We start from the raw sequence: 18,211 nt of genomic DNA, 5'->3' as shown, positions 1-18,211 counted from the left end.
AACACATTCTTCTTCTTAAAAAAAATTGCAATTTCGTTACCCTGATTTATTTTAAAACTTTGTTAGGGAATGGGATTGCTCAGGGGATTTTATTCGAGATTATTTATATTTTGTAACTATAAATATTCAGCCCTAGCTAATTATAATTGTGGCCAAAATTCAGTGAAGTGAGGTACAATATCATTTATTTGTATTTCCATCACATATATAAATAAAAAATTAAAAACTATCATCGATACAATTAAACAAATTCCTGAAAAAACTTTGAATTTTTATGATATTATAGTTTGGCCGAACATTATTGATCACGCCTAATTTTGTTAACCGCTTTAAGATGTTTTGCAATTTCGTTCAACTTTATTGGTCAAAGCATAATTGTATTAACCGTGTGTCCGTGTTCATAGATCATAGATTATTTCAGCGGCGGATCCAGTTAAGGAAAAGGGGTACAATTGTATCGCTAAAATTGTCAGTAGCCTACTGGCAAAATTTTCATTTTCCTAGTGCTAGACCCGAGTTCAAATCCCCTTGTGCTCTAATTTTTGGCTATGCATACTTATATTTATGATTTGTGTTTCTAACTAATGTATCATTAAATACAATAATTTATTATTGTCTTTTTATTTGTTTCAGTTTTTTTACGTATGAATGTATCATAGGCCGTAATCATTCAAGTATTATTTATGTCAGGGACGGATCCAGGAATATAAATGAACGGGGCATAATTATATGTATTGGAAATTTGAGAATTTGAGAAGGGGCAAATATAAAGAAATTTCAAAAAAAAATTACAAAATTGACAAAATAGCATATAGTAAAAATTAGGGATGTCAATGCAGCCCGCAACCCGTGGGCTGACCCGAATAACCCGCCAAATTTATAGGGTTAGGGTTTAAAATTTCTAGCCCGATAAAATTACAACCCGATTAGCCCGCACCCGATTAACCCGCAACCCGTTAGGGTCAGACCCGAAAACCTGATGGGCTGGCCCGAAAACCCGATAAAATTTCTATTGTTCTATTTATTTGACTCCTAATTGGACAATTTCATTGATTATTTTTATAATATAGATAACTAAAAAAATAACATTCAATTTTATATTAAACATATAAATTATATATTAAATTTTTATTAATATAATAATAAATAAATAAATTAGAAACTTCTAATTCATTAATAAATATTTAAATTTGTAAAACATGTTTTAAAACATGCTTTAAAATATTTAAATTTATGTTTTATTTTACACAAATCTCAAATATTAGTATTTGATCATGTTTGTGTTTGAGTTTAAGTATATATCTCAAATTTATCATAATTAAATATTTATATTTTATAAATATAACTAATTTTCGTCATTATTTATTGGATTGATCGCATGTTAATTTTATCGGTAGCAACCCGATTAACCCGCTGGGCCAGCCCGAAACCCGAGCGTTTAGGGTTAGGGTTGAACTTTTATAACCCGAAAAAATCTCAACCCGATTAGCCCGCACCCGATTGACCCACAACCCGAGTAGGGTTGGCCCGAAACCCGGTGGGCTGGCCCGATTGACATCCCTAGTAAAAATATTTGAGGAGGGGCATTTGCCCCACCTTATATTAAGGTGGATCCGTCCCTGATTTATGTGTCTAACTAATACATATATTAAATATAATACTAATATATTATTTGGCTTTTCATTAAACGGGGTTGGATATAATCTTTACTACTATTTACGTTTTTTAATTATGATCATATGTTTTATTCAAAATTTTTAAAAACTTTTCCCGAACTTCTAAAATAAATTCTCCATTATATAATAATAATAATAATCTATTTTTTAAATAGTGAAAATTTTTCAAGTAATAAAACACAAAAAATTATGTTTTATATTATATAATAATTTAACTCACTTGAAAATAAATAATTGAGGTAATAGAAAAAAATAATAATTAAGATAATAGAAAAAAATCGTTTGAATATTAATTCTCTAAGTTAATGTAATTATTTATCGCACCTCCAATCTAAAATTTCTGGATCCGCCACTGGGTTATTTGCAATTTCATTGAACTCGATTAAATAATCATGCCTATTTTTTGTTTCTATTTTGAATGAAACTAAGTACTCCTAGATTTTTTTAACTGTAAACGCATGACGGCACGAGATATTGAGAGAGGTCACGAACAATTAGTGTGAGTTCATATATAGATCAATCGAACTCTTTCACCTAATAAATTACTAGTTTTTTGGGGACTGATTCGCTATTTAGATTTATAATAATGGTATCATAGCCATAGCCAACCTTAGAGGGATGTCGCTACAAAAAAAAAATCGCGATTTAGTTACGGATAATTCCGTCACTAATCAGTGAAATTTCTCCTCTAAACATAATTATTGACGGATAAAGTTATCGACGGATCTGTCAATAACAAGCTTGTCACTAAAAACTTTTAGTGACGGATTTGTCCGTCACCAAAGTTACTAACTCACTCAATGACGGAAAAGTAGGTGGCTGCCACATATTAGCGACCGACTTATCTTATCTGATACTAATTAGTGACTGACGAATTTCAGTCATTATCTGTCACTAGTTCTGGAGCTGTTTTCCGCCGTCACTAATGAGCGTTTTTTTTGTAGTGTGTCTTCATAAAATTTGCCTCAATCAATAAAAACATTGAGTCTTATGGAGGTCGATGTAGGACCAGCAGTGACCAACGATGATATTTGGTTTTTGGAGGATCAATGTCGGATCAGTCATGTCCAATAAGGACGTTGGGTCTTGTGAGGGATGTAGGGGTAGTGGTGAGTAATAAAGACGTTAAGTCTCATCACTTATGGAGTATTGAGCATTACAAAGTAAAATTATAAATTCGGGTACCCGAACCAGACTAATCAAGTATCTTCAAACCCAAAAATCGAAATTATTATGTTTAAGATTTATTCTATTCATATAAATAATATTGTGACGAGTATAAGAGTTCTTAGGGTGGTGCTGGTGGCTCATCGGATGGGCCATGAGGTGCCATATACAAATTAAATGTTTTAAACTCAAGCCCATGATTTCAAACATTTGGGCTTCGGCCCATTAAACTAAAAAGCCTATGAATGTGTTGAGATGCATACATAGGAACGATCTTCTTCTCTCAAAACAAAAGAAGCAGCTATGTCGACGGCGTGGGGTGCATTTTTTGGGACCAGAGTGCTGGAGCTGGTGAAGAAACACGATTCCGGCGGCCTTGTTTGGAAGAGAATAAAGCTCACTCCCACCCGCAAAGCCAATGCCAAGAAACGCCTCCGTCGCGTTTGGCAGGTTCAACTACTTCTCCTTTGTTTTTCAATTCAACCAAAATCATCTGCTGTGAAGAATGGTTTCAATTAGGTTTTGTAATTTCTCGAAGAAAGTAATGCTCTTTTATTATTTGAGCTAATTTCTACTCTGCACACGAGCTGTTCGGTGGAAGTCTTTATAAATGACTTCACATAGATAATTTTCTAGTGTTTTATTTTTTGCTTATGAAATTAGGAAATGTGTACGTTCATCGGCTATTATTAGATTTTAGATTTAGTGAACTACATCACTAGTTGTTGCAAGGAAAAATTCTATTTTTGTTCTTGCATGCTAATAGAATTCTATTTTAATGAAGGGCTTTAGTTTTATTCTAACTCAGGGAGTGACGCATAACCGTTATGCGTCTTTATTAATGAAACGTATTACAGTTATGCGTCTTTAACCAATGACGCACAAATATTATGCATCTTTGTGTAATGACGCACAAACGTTTGGCGTCTTTTAATGTGGCGCACAACTCTTATGCGTCGTTATTTAATGACGCACAATTCTTATGTGTCTTTGTAGAATGACGCATAACGGTTATGCGTCTTTGTAGAATGACGCATAATGGTTATGCGTCATCTAGTCGGGTTGTAAGGGGGCAGAACGCTCACAACAACAGAAGCAGCGGAGCACGCAGCAGCCGCGATTTTCAACCGATTCCGGACGTTTTCCGACGGATTTCAACCGTTTCCAAACATATTTCGTTATTGTCTTCAATTTGGCTACATTCATCATTTATTGCTTAATTTGTGCAGGTTTTCCCTAATTTAGCAAAGTTAGGGTTTATTAGAAAGTGATGAATTTACGGTCGATTTTTGGTGTTTTGTTGCCTATTTGTGTCTTTCACATGTATATAATTCAATGGGTAGAAGTAAGTGATTCAATTTTTGTAATTGCGTCCCTTTTTGTTAAGATAAAATTTGAATCTTTATTATGTTTTCAAATTGGAATATAGCTTGTTGTTTTTCAATTGAAGTTGCAATTTAAGTTGGATTGTTGAGTTTTTATGATAAAAATTGAATCTTGGTTATGTTTTACAATATTTTTCAAAAAAAATTTGGGTGAATGTTTTGAAGCAGATGGCATCTTCAAGCTCCGAAGAACAATTATGTTATGGACCTAAGGATCCATCATTACTCTTTTATCAAAACGAACACATTTTAGCCTCATTGTTGACAAATGGCACATCAAATGTTTTTAGAGTTCGTCGGACGGAAAGTAAGGTTTGGGAAGTGCAAATACATGAAAATGTGAAGTATTGGCTTGATGTATGGGGTTTCAAGGGCGTGTTGGAATGTGAAAGGCCGATGAGGATGGACAACGAGCTTATCACTGCCTTGATCGAGCGCTGAAGGCCTGAGACACACTGTTTCCACCTACCAGTTGGAGAAGTTACCGTAACCTTACAGGATGTGCAAAGTCTGTGGGGTTTGAGAGCATACAGTCGTGTTTTCACTGGTCGTGACTACCCTAACGGATATGAAGATTGGCCCAGCAAGTGTCGAGATGTGTTGGGATGGATACCTGACGGAGAAACAGAAACGAAGCAGGGCGGTTTGTTAATGACATGACATCTCTTATGTTTCTTTGGTAACTTTAGACATTAATTTTATGTATAGGTGGCACGAAGTTACAAAAATTGGATAAGAGATGTCATTAACAAACCGCCCTGCTTCGTTTCTGTTTCTCCGTCAGGTATCCATCCTAACACATCTCGACACTTGTTGGGCCAATCTTCATATCCGTTAGGGTAGTCACGGCCAGTGAAAACACGATTGTCTGCTCTCATGCTCTCAAACCCCACAGGCTTTGCACATCCTGTAAGGTTACCGTAACTTCTCCAACTGGTAGGTGGAAACAATGTGTCTCAGGCCTCCAGCGCTCGATCAAGGCAGTGATAAGCTCGTTCATCCTCATCGGCCTTTCACATTCCAACACGCCTTTGAAACCCCATACATCAAGCCAATACTTCACATTTTCATGTATTTGCACTGCCCAAACCTTACTTTCCGTTCGACGAACTCTAAAAACATTTGATGTGTCATTTGTCAACAATGAGGCTGAAATGTGTTCGTTTTGATAAAAGAGTAATGATGGGTCCTCAGGTCCATAACATAACTGTTTTTCGGAGCTTGAAGATTCCATCTGCTTCAAAACATTCACCCAATTTTTTTTTGAAAAATATTGTAAAATATAACCAAGATTCAATTTTTATCATAAAAACTCAACAATCCAACTTAAATTGCAACTTCAATTGAAAAACAGCAAGCTATATTCCAATTTAAAACATAATTAAGATTCAAATTTTATCTTAACAAAAAGGGGCGCAATTACAACCCGACTAGAAGACGCATAACCGTTATGCGTCATTCTACAAAGACGCATAAGAATTGTGCTGCTGCGTGCTCCGCTGCTTCTGTTGTTGTGAGCGTTCTGCCCTTACAACCTGACTAGAAGACGCATAACCGTTATGCGTCATTCTACAAAGACGCATAAGAATTGTGCGTCATTAAATAACGACGCATAAGAGTTGTGCGTCATTAAAAGACGCTAAACGTTTGCGCGTCATTACACAAAGACGCATAATATTTGTGCGTCATTGGTTAAAGACGCATAACTGTAATACGTTTCATTAATAAAGACGCATAACGGTTATGAATCACTCCCTGAGTCGGAATAAAACTAAAGCCCTTCATTAAAATGGAATTCTATTAGCATGCAAGAACAAAAATAGAATTTTTCCGCTGTTGCAATGATAGGCATTCAAATTGGAGAAATGAATGTGAAGATTGAATGCATGTTTTCTTTTGAATCATGGACTGTGCGTTGTATGCTGACTGTGTTTGGACATTTAAAACTAATGTTTGGTTAGTGTAATTATGTTCTAGCTGGCCGTCAGATTGATTAAACTCATGATGAATTTACAACAATGCTTCTGGGAATTTGAGGATATTTGAAAACTAAGTCCTGCTTTTCATCATTGTTCGTCGAAAAATTATGTTGTAATTTTAATTACCACTGAAAGGAAACAGTCTGCCATAACATTTATGAATCTTCCTATTCACAGACAGTTAGAGAACTTCAAGAAGTGGTTATGGTTTCCCATCCTTTCATAATTCTGATGATAATAATGATTATCTATAGCCTGAGAACTATTTGCCTGGTGATCGTTTATCAGTTGTTATATTTTCCTAGTTTGTTCCACCAGGTGTGAGGGTAAAATGCCACACAGAAGTATAGTCGAGGCGAAATGTCATACAAACTATGTAAATCAATATTTGTATTGCAAAAAATATAAATGTTTCTAACGGTGGGATGGGGGGCTACAACCTCCCCATCGATTCATGAGGCATTGCCCCTGACCATTAGCTTATTTTCTTGATTCTACAAAACATTTTATGTGTTTTAGTTGTATTTGTAGATATCTTCTTGCTTCACCTGAGTACTGGACTTAATTATTTGCTATGCACTTTCATGTATGATGTTTTTTTGTATGTAATATTGATTGGTATTTCTCTTGAATGTAATTTCCTGTTTCAAGCTTTTGTTGTGAATTCAAGGGACTAAAAAAACCTCAGGAACTAGTTCTAATATTATTGAACTTAGTTAAGTTAAGTGGGTGGCTTAAACCCTGGATCTCATGTCTGTGCTTAGGTATGTTCAGAAGTCGGTAAATTAAGCTTTAGTAGTCTATACCTGAAGTCTACTTGTACTATTCAAGATTGAATAAACTTGAGCAGCACTAGTGACAGAGAAACAATGAAAGAAGAAGACTTATATCTCATTTGGTATTGCTGGAAAATCAAAGTAACAGAATCAATAATTGAAACAAGCAGAAAAATGCCAACTTTACATGGTCGTGCTGCCCAATTAACTATAGTGAAGTAGTGAACACTCAATTCAAATTCTGTTATATCCAATGACTCACACTATTTGACACCAATAGATATTTGACTCCAATTACAAGGTTGGTCTGCTGATAAGCATATAAGATAGGAAGCCCTAACTTAACCCAAAACCATGGTCAAAGGTAAAGGGTTGACTCCCTATTATATGCTATTCCACACTTTCGTGTGAAACCGATGTGGGATCGTATCAATCCATCCCTCTTTTAAACCGGACGTCCACGGACGGCACACGCCACGGGCCCACCATCCGCTTTACGGCCCTTTTTCCTTTCGGGCCCACGTTTCTTCGGTGGCACCCCTTGGTCACACCTACGGGTAGCCCCTTTCCGTAGGACATCCGGATCCACGTTCACCGCACCAAATTGATAAGCATATAAGATAGGAAGCCCTAACTTAACCCAAAACCATGGTCAAAGGTAAAGGGTTGACTCCCTATTATATGCTATTCCACACTTTCGTGTGAAACCGATGTGGGATCGTATCCGACGTGGATCCGGATGTCCTACGGAAAGGGGCTACCCGTAGGTGTGACCAAGGGGTGCCACCGAAAAAAACGTGGGCCCGAAAGGAAAAAGGGCCGTAAAGCGGATGGTGGGCCCGTGGCGTGTGCCGTCCGTGGACGTCCGGTTTAAAAGAGGGATGGATTGATACGATCCCACATCGGTTTCACACGAAAGTGTGGAATAGCATATAATAGGGAGTCAACCCTTTACCTTTGACCATGGTTTTGGGTTAAGTTAGGGCTTCCTATCTTATATGCTTATCATCTGCCCAATTAACTATGCTGAACAAGGGTGGGCAAGGACATCAACCCCTAAAACATAATTCAGGTTCTAATTTTCCATACATATTGGAACAAAAAAGTAAGGTAAAGAAGGTGGTCAGAATATCAGGTTCTCTATTTAACTTCTGGCTGCATCTTCAGCTTTCCCACACACCAAAAGTATTTTTCTTCCCCTTTCAGATAGCCTAATGGCATCACATAAAGCACCACTACCCCTCATTTGAACACTGAACAACAAATAATTAATCTCCTATTGATCTGTAGGAACTAAGTAATGATTTGTTCTATTTTGCAGTAAATTTGAGTTAGATTTTCTTTCTTTGTTTTTGTTCTAAGTGTTTAGGGGGAAGTTGCTCATGTTATTTAGTTTTAATTTGAGTATCTTCTTTTCAGAATGAGGCTGTTTTGCGAGCATGCTCCGAGACACCTCCCCAGGAAGTAACACAGGCCGAAGGTAGCAGAAATATCGCAAAGGGTAGCCAAAGCTCCCAAGGTCAGACGAAATGAGTAAGGGCCCTAAACAAGCATGACAAGGGTACTAGGAAAGTAATGCCATCTTTGTGCCTCAAAACTGCATAACAAAGCTTCGATATTCTTGATTTTTCGTTTTATAGCTTAGTTTAAGTCAACAACATGCATCAGCTTGTAGTATTTTCCATCTATGCCTTCTTAGGTCTTGTTTTCACTTGCAACCAATAAATTCTACAGCTACTCACTATCTATTTAAATTGGGCTGCCTTTTCTAAGAATTCCGTGATTCATTTGTGCATTGACTGCTAGGGCTTTACTAAAAGATGCCCCTTAAGCTGAAGCAACCTTTAGATATTTACATGCTGCACTTACAGTCACAGGAAGAAGGAAAGTTCATCATCCAACCGAATAAGTGGTCCGTTTTAGATATGACATAGTCAGTGCTGATGGATATAAAACGACCGAAAGGTTAAATTCCATACCAGTCCCTTTCTTTCCAGAATGCTGATGCTAACAGCTTTTATAGTATTTGCTTTGGGTAGACTTATATGTTGATGAAGATTGAAGATGGCCCTTTTATTTGAATGTGGGTAAAGAAATCAGATGTCTCTGTTGCAGAGATTCTAAGCAACCTTCATAAAAACAACTTATTTTTGAGCAAACAAAAAACACTAGCTGTTTGAATTGTTCAACTTGCATAATTGGAAAATTATGCACATTCCTTGTCTGCAACTTCATCTTTATAATTGACCAAACTGCCCCTTCCCCCACATCTAGTGGGCCTACCTTTTATTGCTCTGATTGACCTAATATGGTGGTGCTAGTTTTAATATTTCATTTATGTTTGTGCCCCACCACTAACCTCCCTCCACGTCACACACAGTTAGTCAGCTACACGAATTTTCTTTTCATGATATTATTATTATTATTTATGGTGAAACACCATTTTATAAACACTACTGCCTGCCTCTGTCCGAATACATGAAATTTTGTGTAATGTTGTTTTGTGTGTCACGGGAGAGTGATTAGTGTTTTCATTTTCAGAAATGAGTTATATTCGTTGGGACAGAATAAAAAGGAAAGAGAATCATCTTTGTTGGAATAGAGGGATTATCATTTGTGGAGGAAAGGGCAGTTTGGTAATTGATTACATTTCCCTACTTTTTACAAAAGCAATTGAAAACGTTATGTGGATAATTTGCAATCAAAATGCCACATTTCCTTTCTATCTTTCAATGAGAAAAGACATGAAAATGAAATGTATGGAAAGTGATAATAAACTTATAGAAAGGGTGACGTGAAGAACTCCAACAGCATTAGATAATTCTGCACCACTGTCACAAGGAACTTTGGTCGGCAATTTTAATACTTTGGTGTTCTGTTTTTATGTGTTTTTTATAGTATATTTTTCATTTTTTGCTTTTTTTTTGGGAGATTTTTCTCCCCTTAGTACAATTTGCTTAATAATTGTGATTAATCCCTCCATCACCCACTTGTCACTTACCATTTTCCTTTCATTGGTCTCATCAATCATAAGCCCTTCTGAAACAATCCAAATTATCATATAACATGTCTACTTTGTGACACTGACAAATTTAAAAAACGAAACCCGTGAGAGGTGAAAATTCTCGATCAACCTTCTAAGCAACTAGTAATTTTTTTACTAAACGACCTTAAAACAACAACCTATTCTTTGCTTTTGACATGAACATATCTTGGCTCCCTCTTCGTTTCATTTTGTCATAACCAACCCAACCGTTCACGCCCGGTGATAAGTTTCCAAAATTGATTCTTTGGTGCAAGTATGAGTATGACTTCTGATAAGTTTCCAAAATTGTTTCTTTGGTGCAAGTATGAGTATGACTTCCAAGCATCGTAGTATCAATTTGCACGACATAAAGAAAAAGGTTGAGTTATAGCCTTATAGGCATAGTTATTCTGGGTTATGAAGTTGATTAATGGAATTTTCCAGCAATATTCATGAACCGACAATGGAGTCAATCGATGTGCCTCACAACGTAAAAACACTACTAACGTTAAGATGCTACTAACGCCACGCGATTGTTAATGTATGAAGGGAGTATTTTGGTACTATAATATAAAAATATATTTAAGGTGTGTCAACTACTACTACTATGAGGACTTTGCATGTCCGATGCTTGTACGTAACGTAACAAACTAGACTATTGTATTGAATTCATTAATCAATACTACTAGTATATTATTATAAGGTGCAAAACACAAGAATTAAATTAAACTTTGCCGTGCTCAATTTAGATTTGTGTACAATCAAACATGGCCCAAAGAATTGAAATAAAGGATGGGTTAGCCAATCAAAGTGATTAAATAAAATGAAATAACTTGTGGGAATTGATTGCCTCTCTACTCACCTACTGGTCCTCTGTTTTCAAAGTTTAGTTATTTCTGTTCCCCTAATAAAAGAAGCTTCATTTCCTTACTAGAATTTTCAAATATTTCGGAATCCCAAATTAATATTTGATCGATTCAATGTGGGATTTGATTCTTGAAATGTTTGCCCTTTTTAGGTTAGGTGCCATGGAATCCAATGCAAAGGTTATGTAACATACAATTTTCAAGGATAAAAAAATATTTAGGGAAATTTTAAGAATTTGAGAGAGTATATAAAAAAGAATTTGGTGAATTGGTTAACAAAATGATATGGAAATTTTTGAGTAGTGAAAAATTAGCTACTTTTTGCTACTCCATTTTACATGCTTCAAATTTTTTCCCTATCTTTTAACTTTTGCCCATTCTTGAATAATGTTTTTTGCTTATGCATGGCGAAAGAGTTGAAATGTATTGATAAATTACTAGCTGTTCATATTAACACGACCTCTTTGAACTATCAATTAGAGGAGAACATTCGCAAAATTTGTTTTCGATTGAACTGTATAATCTTTATTTCGTATTCAAAATGTTAAAAGAAGAATTTTTCTAGTATGATTTATATCAATAATAAAGCCTTTTGTACAGTAATTTAAATACAAAAATAATAATAATGTTATAGGAATAAATTTTTTTTGCAGGGCTGACTTGTGTCCGTTAATTAAAAACGTCTTACCAATTAAATTACGTTTTATAATGAGTGGTCTATGTGACTTAATCTGAAGCACAATAATGATGTAATTAGTGGCTAATTAGAGTCCTATTTTTGATGGAGTGCAAGAAAGTTGAGAGAGATTACTTGATTAAAAAAGAAATATTGGGAGGAAAAGAAAATCTATACACTTAAATTAATTAGAAGACTGCTTCCTAGTAAAAGTAGACGGAAAACTACTACAACTACTCCGTTCTTCTTCTTCAATCTCCGAAGAAGAAATCTGCGTGATCCCACTCGATCCAGAGCTACAATTACCGTTCAAATCCGCCCTCTCCTTCGCCATGAAATCGTAGAACACCGGCGCCGGAGCTCCTCCGGCCTTGCTGCCCCTTCTCTTTAAAAATACTCTGCAGAGAACCCAGCTTTCCTGTAATAAAATTAACGTGTCAGGTTAATTGATTCGTATTCCTTTTCGAGATGTCCAAGTTAATTGATTCATTTCCTTTGAAATTTTTTTTTCTTCTATTTTAATTTTACAAAAAGAAATGTCTCAATTAATGATAGAAGAGAGGCTGACCTTGGGCGGTGGGGCGACGGCGGTGGTGAGGAGGCGGTACTCATGCATGATCCAATCTGTCCGGCCGCCCTTGGGCGGCTTACCTCTGTAGAAGACAAGTGTTTTCTTCATCCCGACAACTTGGCGGCTCGTGCCCACGATTTGCTTGTCCAAACCGGTCGCTTTCCAGTAGCCGGACACGGTGGCCCGGTTCGACCGGTTTCCGGTCGGATACTTTGCTTCTTTCGTGCTGAAGAAGTACCTCTCCTTCTCTGAATCTCCTGTAATAATGATAATGATGATGAGGAGGAGGATGATTAGACAGTTTTAATTTATTTATTTTGAGAAAAAGAGGAGTAATAATGATTTATCAGATAATTAATTACCTGGCAAATCCCAGGGGTCGGCCTTGCAGACGTCGAATTCGGAGATGATGGAGGCGGGGATGGGATGGGATAGTACCTTGCGCTTCAAGTATTGTACCACGAGCTCTTCGTCCGTGGGGTGGAACCGAAATCCCGGTGGCAATCTCAACACCTCATGTTTTGTGACTTTCTCCATATTTCTCTAAAGAAGAAAGGGTTTTGACTGATCAAAGCCTTTGGGTCTCAAAGTTTTTAGTGTTGTGAGTAGTTGAAAATGGTCATGCACAAAACATTCAATATATGTTACTCCATCTATTACAAGAAGAAGAAGAAGAAAGAGAGAAGGGGGGGCAGAGAGGGTTGTTTGGTGAGTTAAGATTTAAGGGGGATAGTTGGGGTGCTTTATAGTGATGGGGGGTTGGGTTTTGAAGGGAATAAAATAGTGTGAGGGATGCATATGGCGTGAAGTAGACTCAACCAAAGTTGGAGCTACCCAATAACATGGTTTGTTTTCCTATTCAAAAAGGTTTCACATCTCTTCCTTGACCAAACTTTGCTTCTTGTATTGGAGTGTGTTTGGTGGGATAGATTTTGCCGGAATTAGCTTATTAATCTTGACCAGATAGTGTTTGGTAACCAAGATTGATAAGAAATCGGCTTAAGTTTAATTCATTGTTCCTCTTCTTGTGCTTAATAATCTTATCTCAATGTACAGAGAGGGAGAAGGGGAGTGACATCGAATGGTGGACGGAAGGGGGTGGTGAGGACAAGTAGGGAACTGAGTTGCGTGTGGTCTGAAATGCAGTGACAACCTTAACATGATCAGAGGCGGTGAAAAGTGAGCAACGATGGCGAATCATGCCCCGTGTGTGCAGAACTAAAGCGGCGCTAGGGCTAAAATCTAGTTGTGTGCCTAGTTTGAGCAAAGCTATGCTAGGGGCTAAACGCCTAAACCTAAGTTATCTCGATTTTATTCTAGCAACGTTAAAGTAGAGATTAATATGCTAAAATGAGTCATTTTAGTTGGGACAAACCAAAAATAAAAGTGAATCAGTGGGCGAGAGGAGTAATACAATAACTTATATTTTATCATGTCTATCTTGGGTCTTTAATAGTGTGGGTAGGGAAGGTGTGACACTCTTTATTCAATAATTAATGAGATGAATTAAATGGTAGTAGTAAATGAAGGACAATGGTGGGGGTATATTGGGGAATAGAAGTGCACCCTTTATTTTGTTGTTGCGCAAACCCAATTACCAAATTACAAATTCCACTAGATTTGTCAAAATGATAAGAGTATTTATTTTTCTTCAACAAAAGTTGGAATCAATTTGGGGAGCAGCAACTGTAACTTACGTAAGATACTTGCACAAAAATCGTCCATTTGGACTCATAACTATTCTATTACTATTGTCTATTTAGGGCACCAATAATGATGACATTTTATACTCTACAAAACATGTACATGTACATGTTCGTCGTGTAAATAGTTGTTACGGGTATTTAGATGTGAAATAATTACATAAGTTGGTGATGGAATCATGGAACCAATGGCGGATACATGCTTGAGCAGTGAAATTTTTCTGCGGTCAAAATTTTATTTTATTAAAATGATTTTTGATAGAAATCGAGCTTGCTTTAGTGTTGTTTTTACTTTAATAAAATATGTTTCATGATTTAAAATTTTCATTTGATATAAGGAATACATACATATATATGTTTAATTTTCATTTATATTCGTAAATACGCTGATACGATGTTGGAAATGAGACACGCACCCTTAAAAAGGACTTATAAGGGGGAAGAGTTATTCATACTTAAATAGATGAACTAGGACCATCACCAAGTTGATGTGAGACAAGATTTAAGAGTTTTAACCGAATGAATGTACTAAATTTTTTTAATAACTCTAGTTAGGCCGAAAAGACCAAATATTTGCTATGAATTTTTAGGTTGGCATGTATATGTGATCTCTTGGAATATGATAAAAGTTTTTTCTCACAAAGAAATACTGTTGTAAGCAATTCCACTTTAGGAACATATAATTGATTCATGATTCTAATAAGTGACAATCCAAGATAAGAAAAATAGCTGTAAATACAATAAGTGATTCGTCGACAAATATTTAGTGTGCACGTCATGATTTACCAAGTTATAACATTTTTCTAATTAATAAAAATAATTTTAGTATATAAGTAAAATTTTGATTTTTCTTACAAAGAATAAGGGCAAAGGCAATAATATGCTTTTCCAAGTTGGGTCCTCTTGAAAATGACAATGCGTTTAAGATTCTTCACAAACGGTCTCCCCTTTTATTATCTTATCTTTTATTCAAATGGTGGAAAAGAAAGGGTATTTTTTTTGGGGAACTTTGTTCCCTTCTCCCTTTGCAATTATTGAGTGCACAATAAACTCCAACAGTATTTATAAATCATTGTATTTAGAAAAAAAAACGTTTGGATTTGGGTTTAAGGTCAACAAAACACTAGTGAGAAGTGGTTATAGTGAAATCACTTATATACTATAGAAAATCATCCTTGTTGGACCGATTTCCAGTTCTAGATTTCGTGGAATTAATGTAGAACTGGAATGAGTGGTGGATCCACATGGAAGCGAGGGGTACGTCTGTACCCCAGGAAAGCTCAATAATGCACTGAGACCCATTTAAGACAAAGAAAACTTGGTGATGTAGTGGTAGACCTCTGTATTCGTGTAGATTAGGGTTTGATTCTTGTTAGTGCATTTCCATTTTCTTTTCTTTTTTTCGTTCCTTTGCTTTTTGAAAAAATATTTTTTAATTATTATTAGCTTGTGAATTTAGTTAATTATATAACTATTTATTCTAACTTCAAATCAAAAAATTTGAATACGATTGGGACCGCCGGTCTTTAATTGGAGCGGGTCGGTTTTCATCTCCGTCAATATCCCAAGTGCATCCACAAAGACGGCAGCCACGTTGGACCGAAGAAAAAGAGACAAATGAGGCGATAGCCCATCTCAAGATTTCACAAAATCTTCTTGTCTCACTATTCTCCATCACACTAGCATTATTTACAAACAGACGACAATATGAAATGACTTACATGCCCTTGAAAGGGTAAGTCATTTTCATTCTTATAATAATTATTATGTATATTATTCTTATTATAAATATATATGATTATGATGAAAGTCTGAACTAATTTTCGGCGTCAAACCACTCAAACCTTCATTTTAAATATCGTTGAGCACATTGTGATTTAATAAATTGTCCATGAGTTTAATGGGTAACATTAGATTACAAGTTGGAGATGTGCAAATGTGGATATAACACACTTTTATAGTATATGATAAACCCAAATTATTTTTAATCTTTTCTTAAACCCCTTTTAGTTCTCAATACCTCTTAGCAATAGTGGTGGGTCAGTGATAATGAAATTAAGATAGTTCTCATGTACATTTCTTCTACTATGAATAATATATCATGTACTGATTAGATATTTGAGTAAAAATTAAAAGCTCTACAAATATTCATAAAAGTCAATGATAATTAAGAAGGCTAAGCTAATATTGTGAATTCCTTTTATACAAAAAGTACAAAACTAATCATTTGAACTAGTTACAAAAAGAATACATGACTATCTCATGGGTGTTCATAAGATGCAAATTAATCACATAATATTGTATAAAAATATTTTTTTAAACATATTATATAAATAAACACCAAATTGGCAGCCAATGAAAGTTGTCTACTCCACGCACATACTAAAACAAATTAGCAACCAAGAGAATAATAATGTCGTCGATTGAGTGAAAGAAAGCACGATTATTATTTTTTAAAATAAAAAAGTCCCACATTAAAGTTAGTGAAAAAGCATGATCAAATTCTCCCTCTTTTTTAAGGAAAAAAATTAACCATGTAGTTGAAACAAGAGAATCACTGATGTCACGGGAGATAAGAACTCTTGATGCTCATCTTTTTTATCTTTGGAAACTTACTTGATAAGCAACATGCATGTTCAAATATTTGCAAACAAAATTTCATTTCTAATTTAAGGGATTATCACTATCTAATCTGTCTTTATATTCTTAAACTTTGGTAGTAGTTGAGACGCAAACTAACAAAAGTGGCCAAAAATTCTTCGTATACTAGACAAAAAAAATTACTACTTAAATTGTGGTGGGATAACATTGATTGGATCCCATGTCACTAGTGCATTATTATAAAGTTTTATTATACTATGATACAAAACTCTCAAGAAAACAACTTATTGACAAGGCAACAATTAATCTAATCTAAAATTAAAACAAAAACAAGGGGAAAAAACAAAGGTGGAACAAATTGTCGCTATCCTTCAATCTCCTCCACCAGAGAATAGCAACCTCAATGCAAGTCAAAACCGAATAACAAGTTTCAACAAAATCTCAAAACAAATAACGAGTGTCGTATCCCCAAGCATAAAATATTGACCACACATATTGAGCGTCGCTTATCCAAACATAATAAATTTGACCGTAAAATTTAGAAATTGTTCAAGGAGTATAAAGCCTTAAGAGCGATGCCTAATATCGATGCATTATTATAAAGTTTGAGTAATTTTGAACTTTGAAATGGACCATAAGTTTTCGGTTAAATTTTAGCACTAAAAGTTTTTGTTATATATGTTCAATGAATAAAACTCACTAACAAAAGAAAGAACAAACATCAGCACGAATATTATGAATAATTTTAGGGATTTTGGGATGGAAAATAATTAACTAGGTTGAAATGTAACAACGTGGGACAGGTTGTCATGTAGTTGAAAATTGGCAAGGGTTATTGGTTTCGTGGGGAAAAGGGACACTCTCCATATTCCTATTTCCCGATTCTTTTTTCTTTCTTTGAGATATTATACGAATAAAGTTAACTTATGAGATGATAGAAGTTGTATTCTTAGGGACAAAAGGTGATTCGCTCACCCCAGGCGCCTCCATAACCCGGCCCGACATCGCTATGGAGGGGTTCAAACACGGTACCTCAGCGGCCCATTAGGTGGGAGGAACTTACACTGGTAACCAGCACACAAGGAGCCACCACAGTGGTGAAACTCCCACACTGCGGCTGCCAGCATTCGATCCTGTCTGTTTGGAGGGAGAGAGGCAAAAAGTATTAGTATAAATTTAGGAAAATGCTCATAATATTTTTGGGGAAACATTAGAGTGAGAATCCCACAAGCAAAGAGCACAAAATCACAAAAGCAAAGAGCAAATTGTCGATGGAGAGAGAAATTGCGGCTGAGGGTTTCCATTTACATTTGTTGGTTTGGAGGGGTCAATGGAGTTTGCGTATGGGTTGTTGAAGAGAGAAACACAAACATGAAGAGCATTTTAAGGAGACCAACTAAAAGAAAGAAATGTCAAACCCCATCTAATTATTTGTCTTTTCAATCTCCCTCATGTGAAAAATTAATTAAAAAAGAATAATAAAAAACAAATTTCTAAGAAATATTATTGATTTGAGGTGAGGCCCGGCCGACGCCCCTGTTTGAAGCCGGAGAGTAAATCAGACCTCCGGAGGGGTACGTACAAGGCGTGTATCGTATGTGACACTTACCCAATATGACATGGTATAGGGTTGTAAAAAATTAGCATATATTAATAAGTCAAAGTAACGTACGACTAAACTTTAACTTTGTACACACAAAAATACCCTTCCACCAGCTGAGACAATCATAGATTTTGGTATGATTAACTAGGGCAACTAAAGGATTGTAGGGTCTCAATTTAATTG

General features: G+C 35.7%; 2 protein-coding genes and 1 long non-coding RNA gene across 3 annotated transcripts; 2 read left to right on the top strand and 1 right to left on the bottom strand.

The window, feature by feature from the left end:
- Positions 1-3,103: 3,103 nt before the first annotated feature.
- Positions 3,104-8,758, top strand: LOC121809342. Its single transcript, XM_042209920.1, has 2 exons — positions 3,104-3,293; positions 8,403-8,758. The coding sequence occupies exons 1-2, from the start codon at positions 3,147-3,149 to the stop codon at positions 8,514-8,516; spliced, it is 261 nt and encodes an 86-aa protein (XP_042065854.1). The 5' UTR covers positions 3,104-3,146; the 3' UTR covers positions 8,517-8,758.
- Positions 8,759-11,671: 2,913 nt separating this feature from the next.
- LOC121809341 (NAC domain-containing protein 83-like) lies at positions 11,672-12,845 on the bottom strand. Its single transcript, XM_042209919.1, has 3 exons — positions 12,484-12,845; positions 12,119-12,378; positions 11,672-11,968 (listed from the first exon to the last, which is right to left on the bottom strand). The coding sequence occupies exons 1-3, from the start codon at positions 12,656-12,658 to the stop codon at positions 11,735-11,737; spliced, it is 669 nt and encodes a 222-aa protein (XP_042065853.1). The 5' UTR covers positions 12,659-12,845; the 3' UTR covers positions 11,672-11,734.
- A 5-nt stretch (positions 12,846-12,850) lies between these two features.
- LOC121809343 lies at positions 12,851-13,554 on the top strand. Its single transcript, XR_006052249.1, has 2 exons — positions 12,851-12,988; positions 13,178-13,554. It is a non-coding gene; the product is annotated as an uncharacterized LOC121809343 (long non-coding RNA).
- The last annotated feature ends 4,657 nt before the right edge of the window (positions 13,555-18,211 follow it).

This window comes from Salvia splendens, chromosome 6 (assembly GCF_004379255.2).
Source record: "Salvia splendens isolate huo1 chromosome 6, SspV2, whole genome shotgun sequence".
Taxonomy (NCBI): domain Eukaryota; kingdom Viridiplantae; phylum Streptophyta; class Magnoliopsida; order Lamiales; family Lamiaceae; genus Salvia; species Salvia splendens.
The sequence above is the reverse complement of the archived record's forward strand: the minus strand, read 5'-3'. Positions and strand labels throughout refer to the sequence as shown.

What these genes read in the sequence shown, in the direction of transcription:
- LOC121809342 (XM_042209920.1), top strand. Translation starts at nt 3,147, where the DNA reads ATGTCGACGGCGTGGGGTGCATTTTTTGGGACCAGAGTGCTGGAGCTG. An exon ending in GCCTCCGTCGCGTTTGGCAG is followed by an intron (nt 3,294 to 8,402) that starts GTTCAACTACTT and finishes TCTTCTTTTCAG; the next exon opens with AATGAGGCTGTTTTGCGAGC.
- LOC121809341 (XM_042209919.1), bottom strand. Translation starts at nt 12,658, where the DNA reads ATGGAGAAAGTCACAAAACATGAGGTGTTGAGATTGCCACCGGGATTT. An exon ending in CGACCCCTGGGATTTGCCAG is followed by an intron (nt 12,379 to 12,483) that starts GTAATTAATTAT and finishes TCATTATTACAG; the next exon opens with GAGATTCAGAGAAGGAGAGG. An exon ending in CCGTCGCCCCACCGCCCAAG is followed by an intron (nt 11,969 to 12,118) that starts GTCAGCCTCTCT and finishes ATTTTATTACAG; the next exon opens with GAAAGCTGGGTTCTCTGCAG.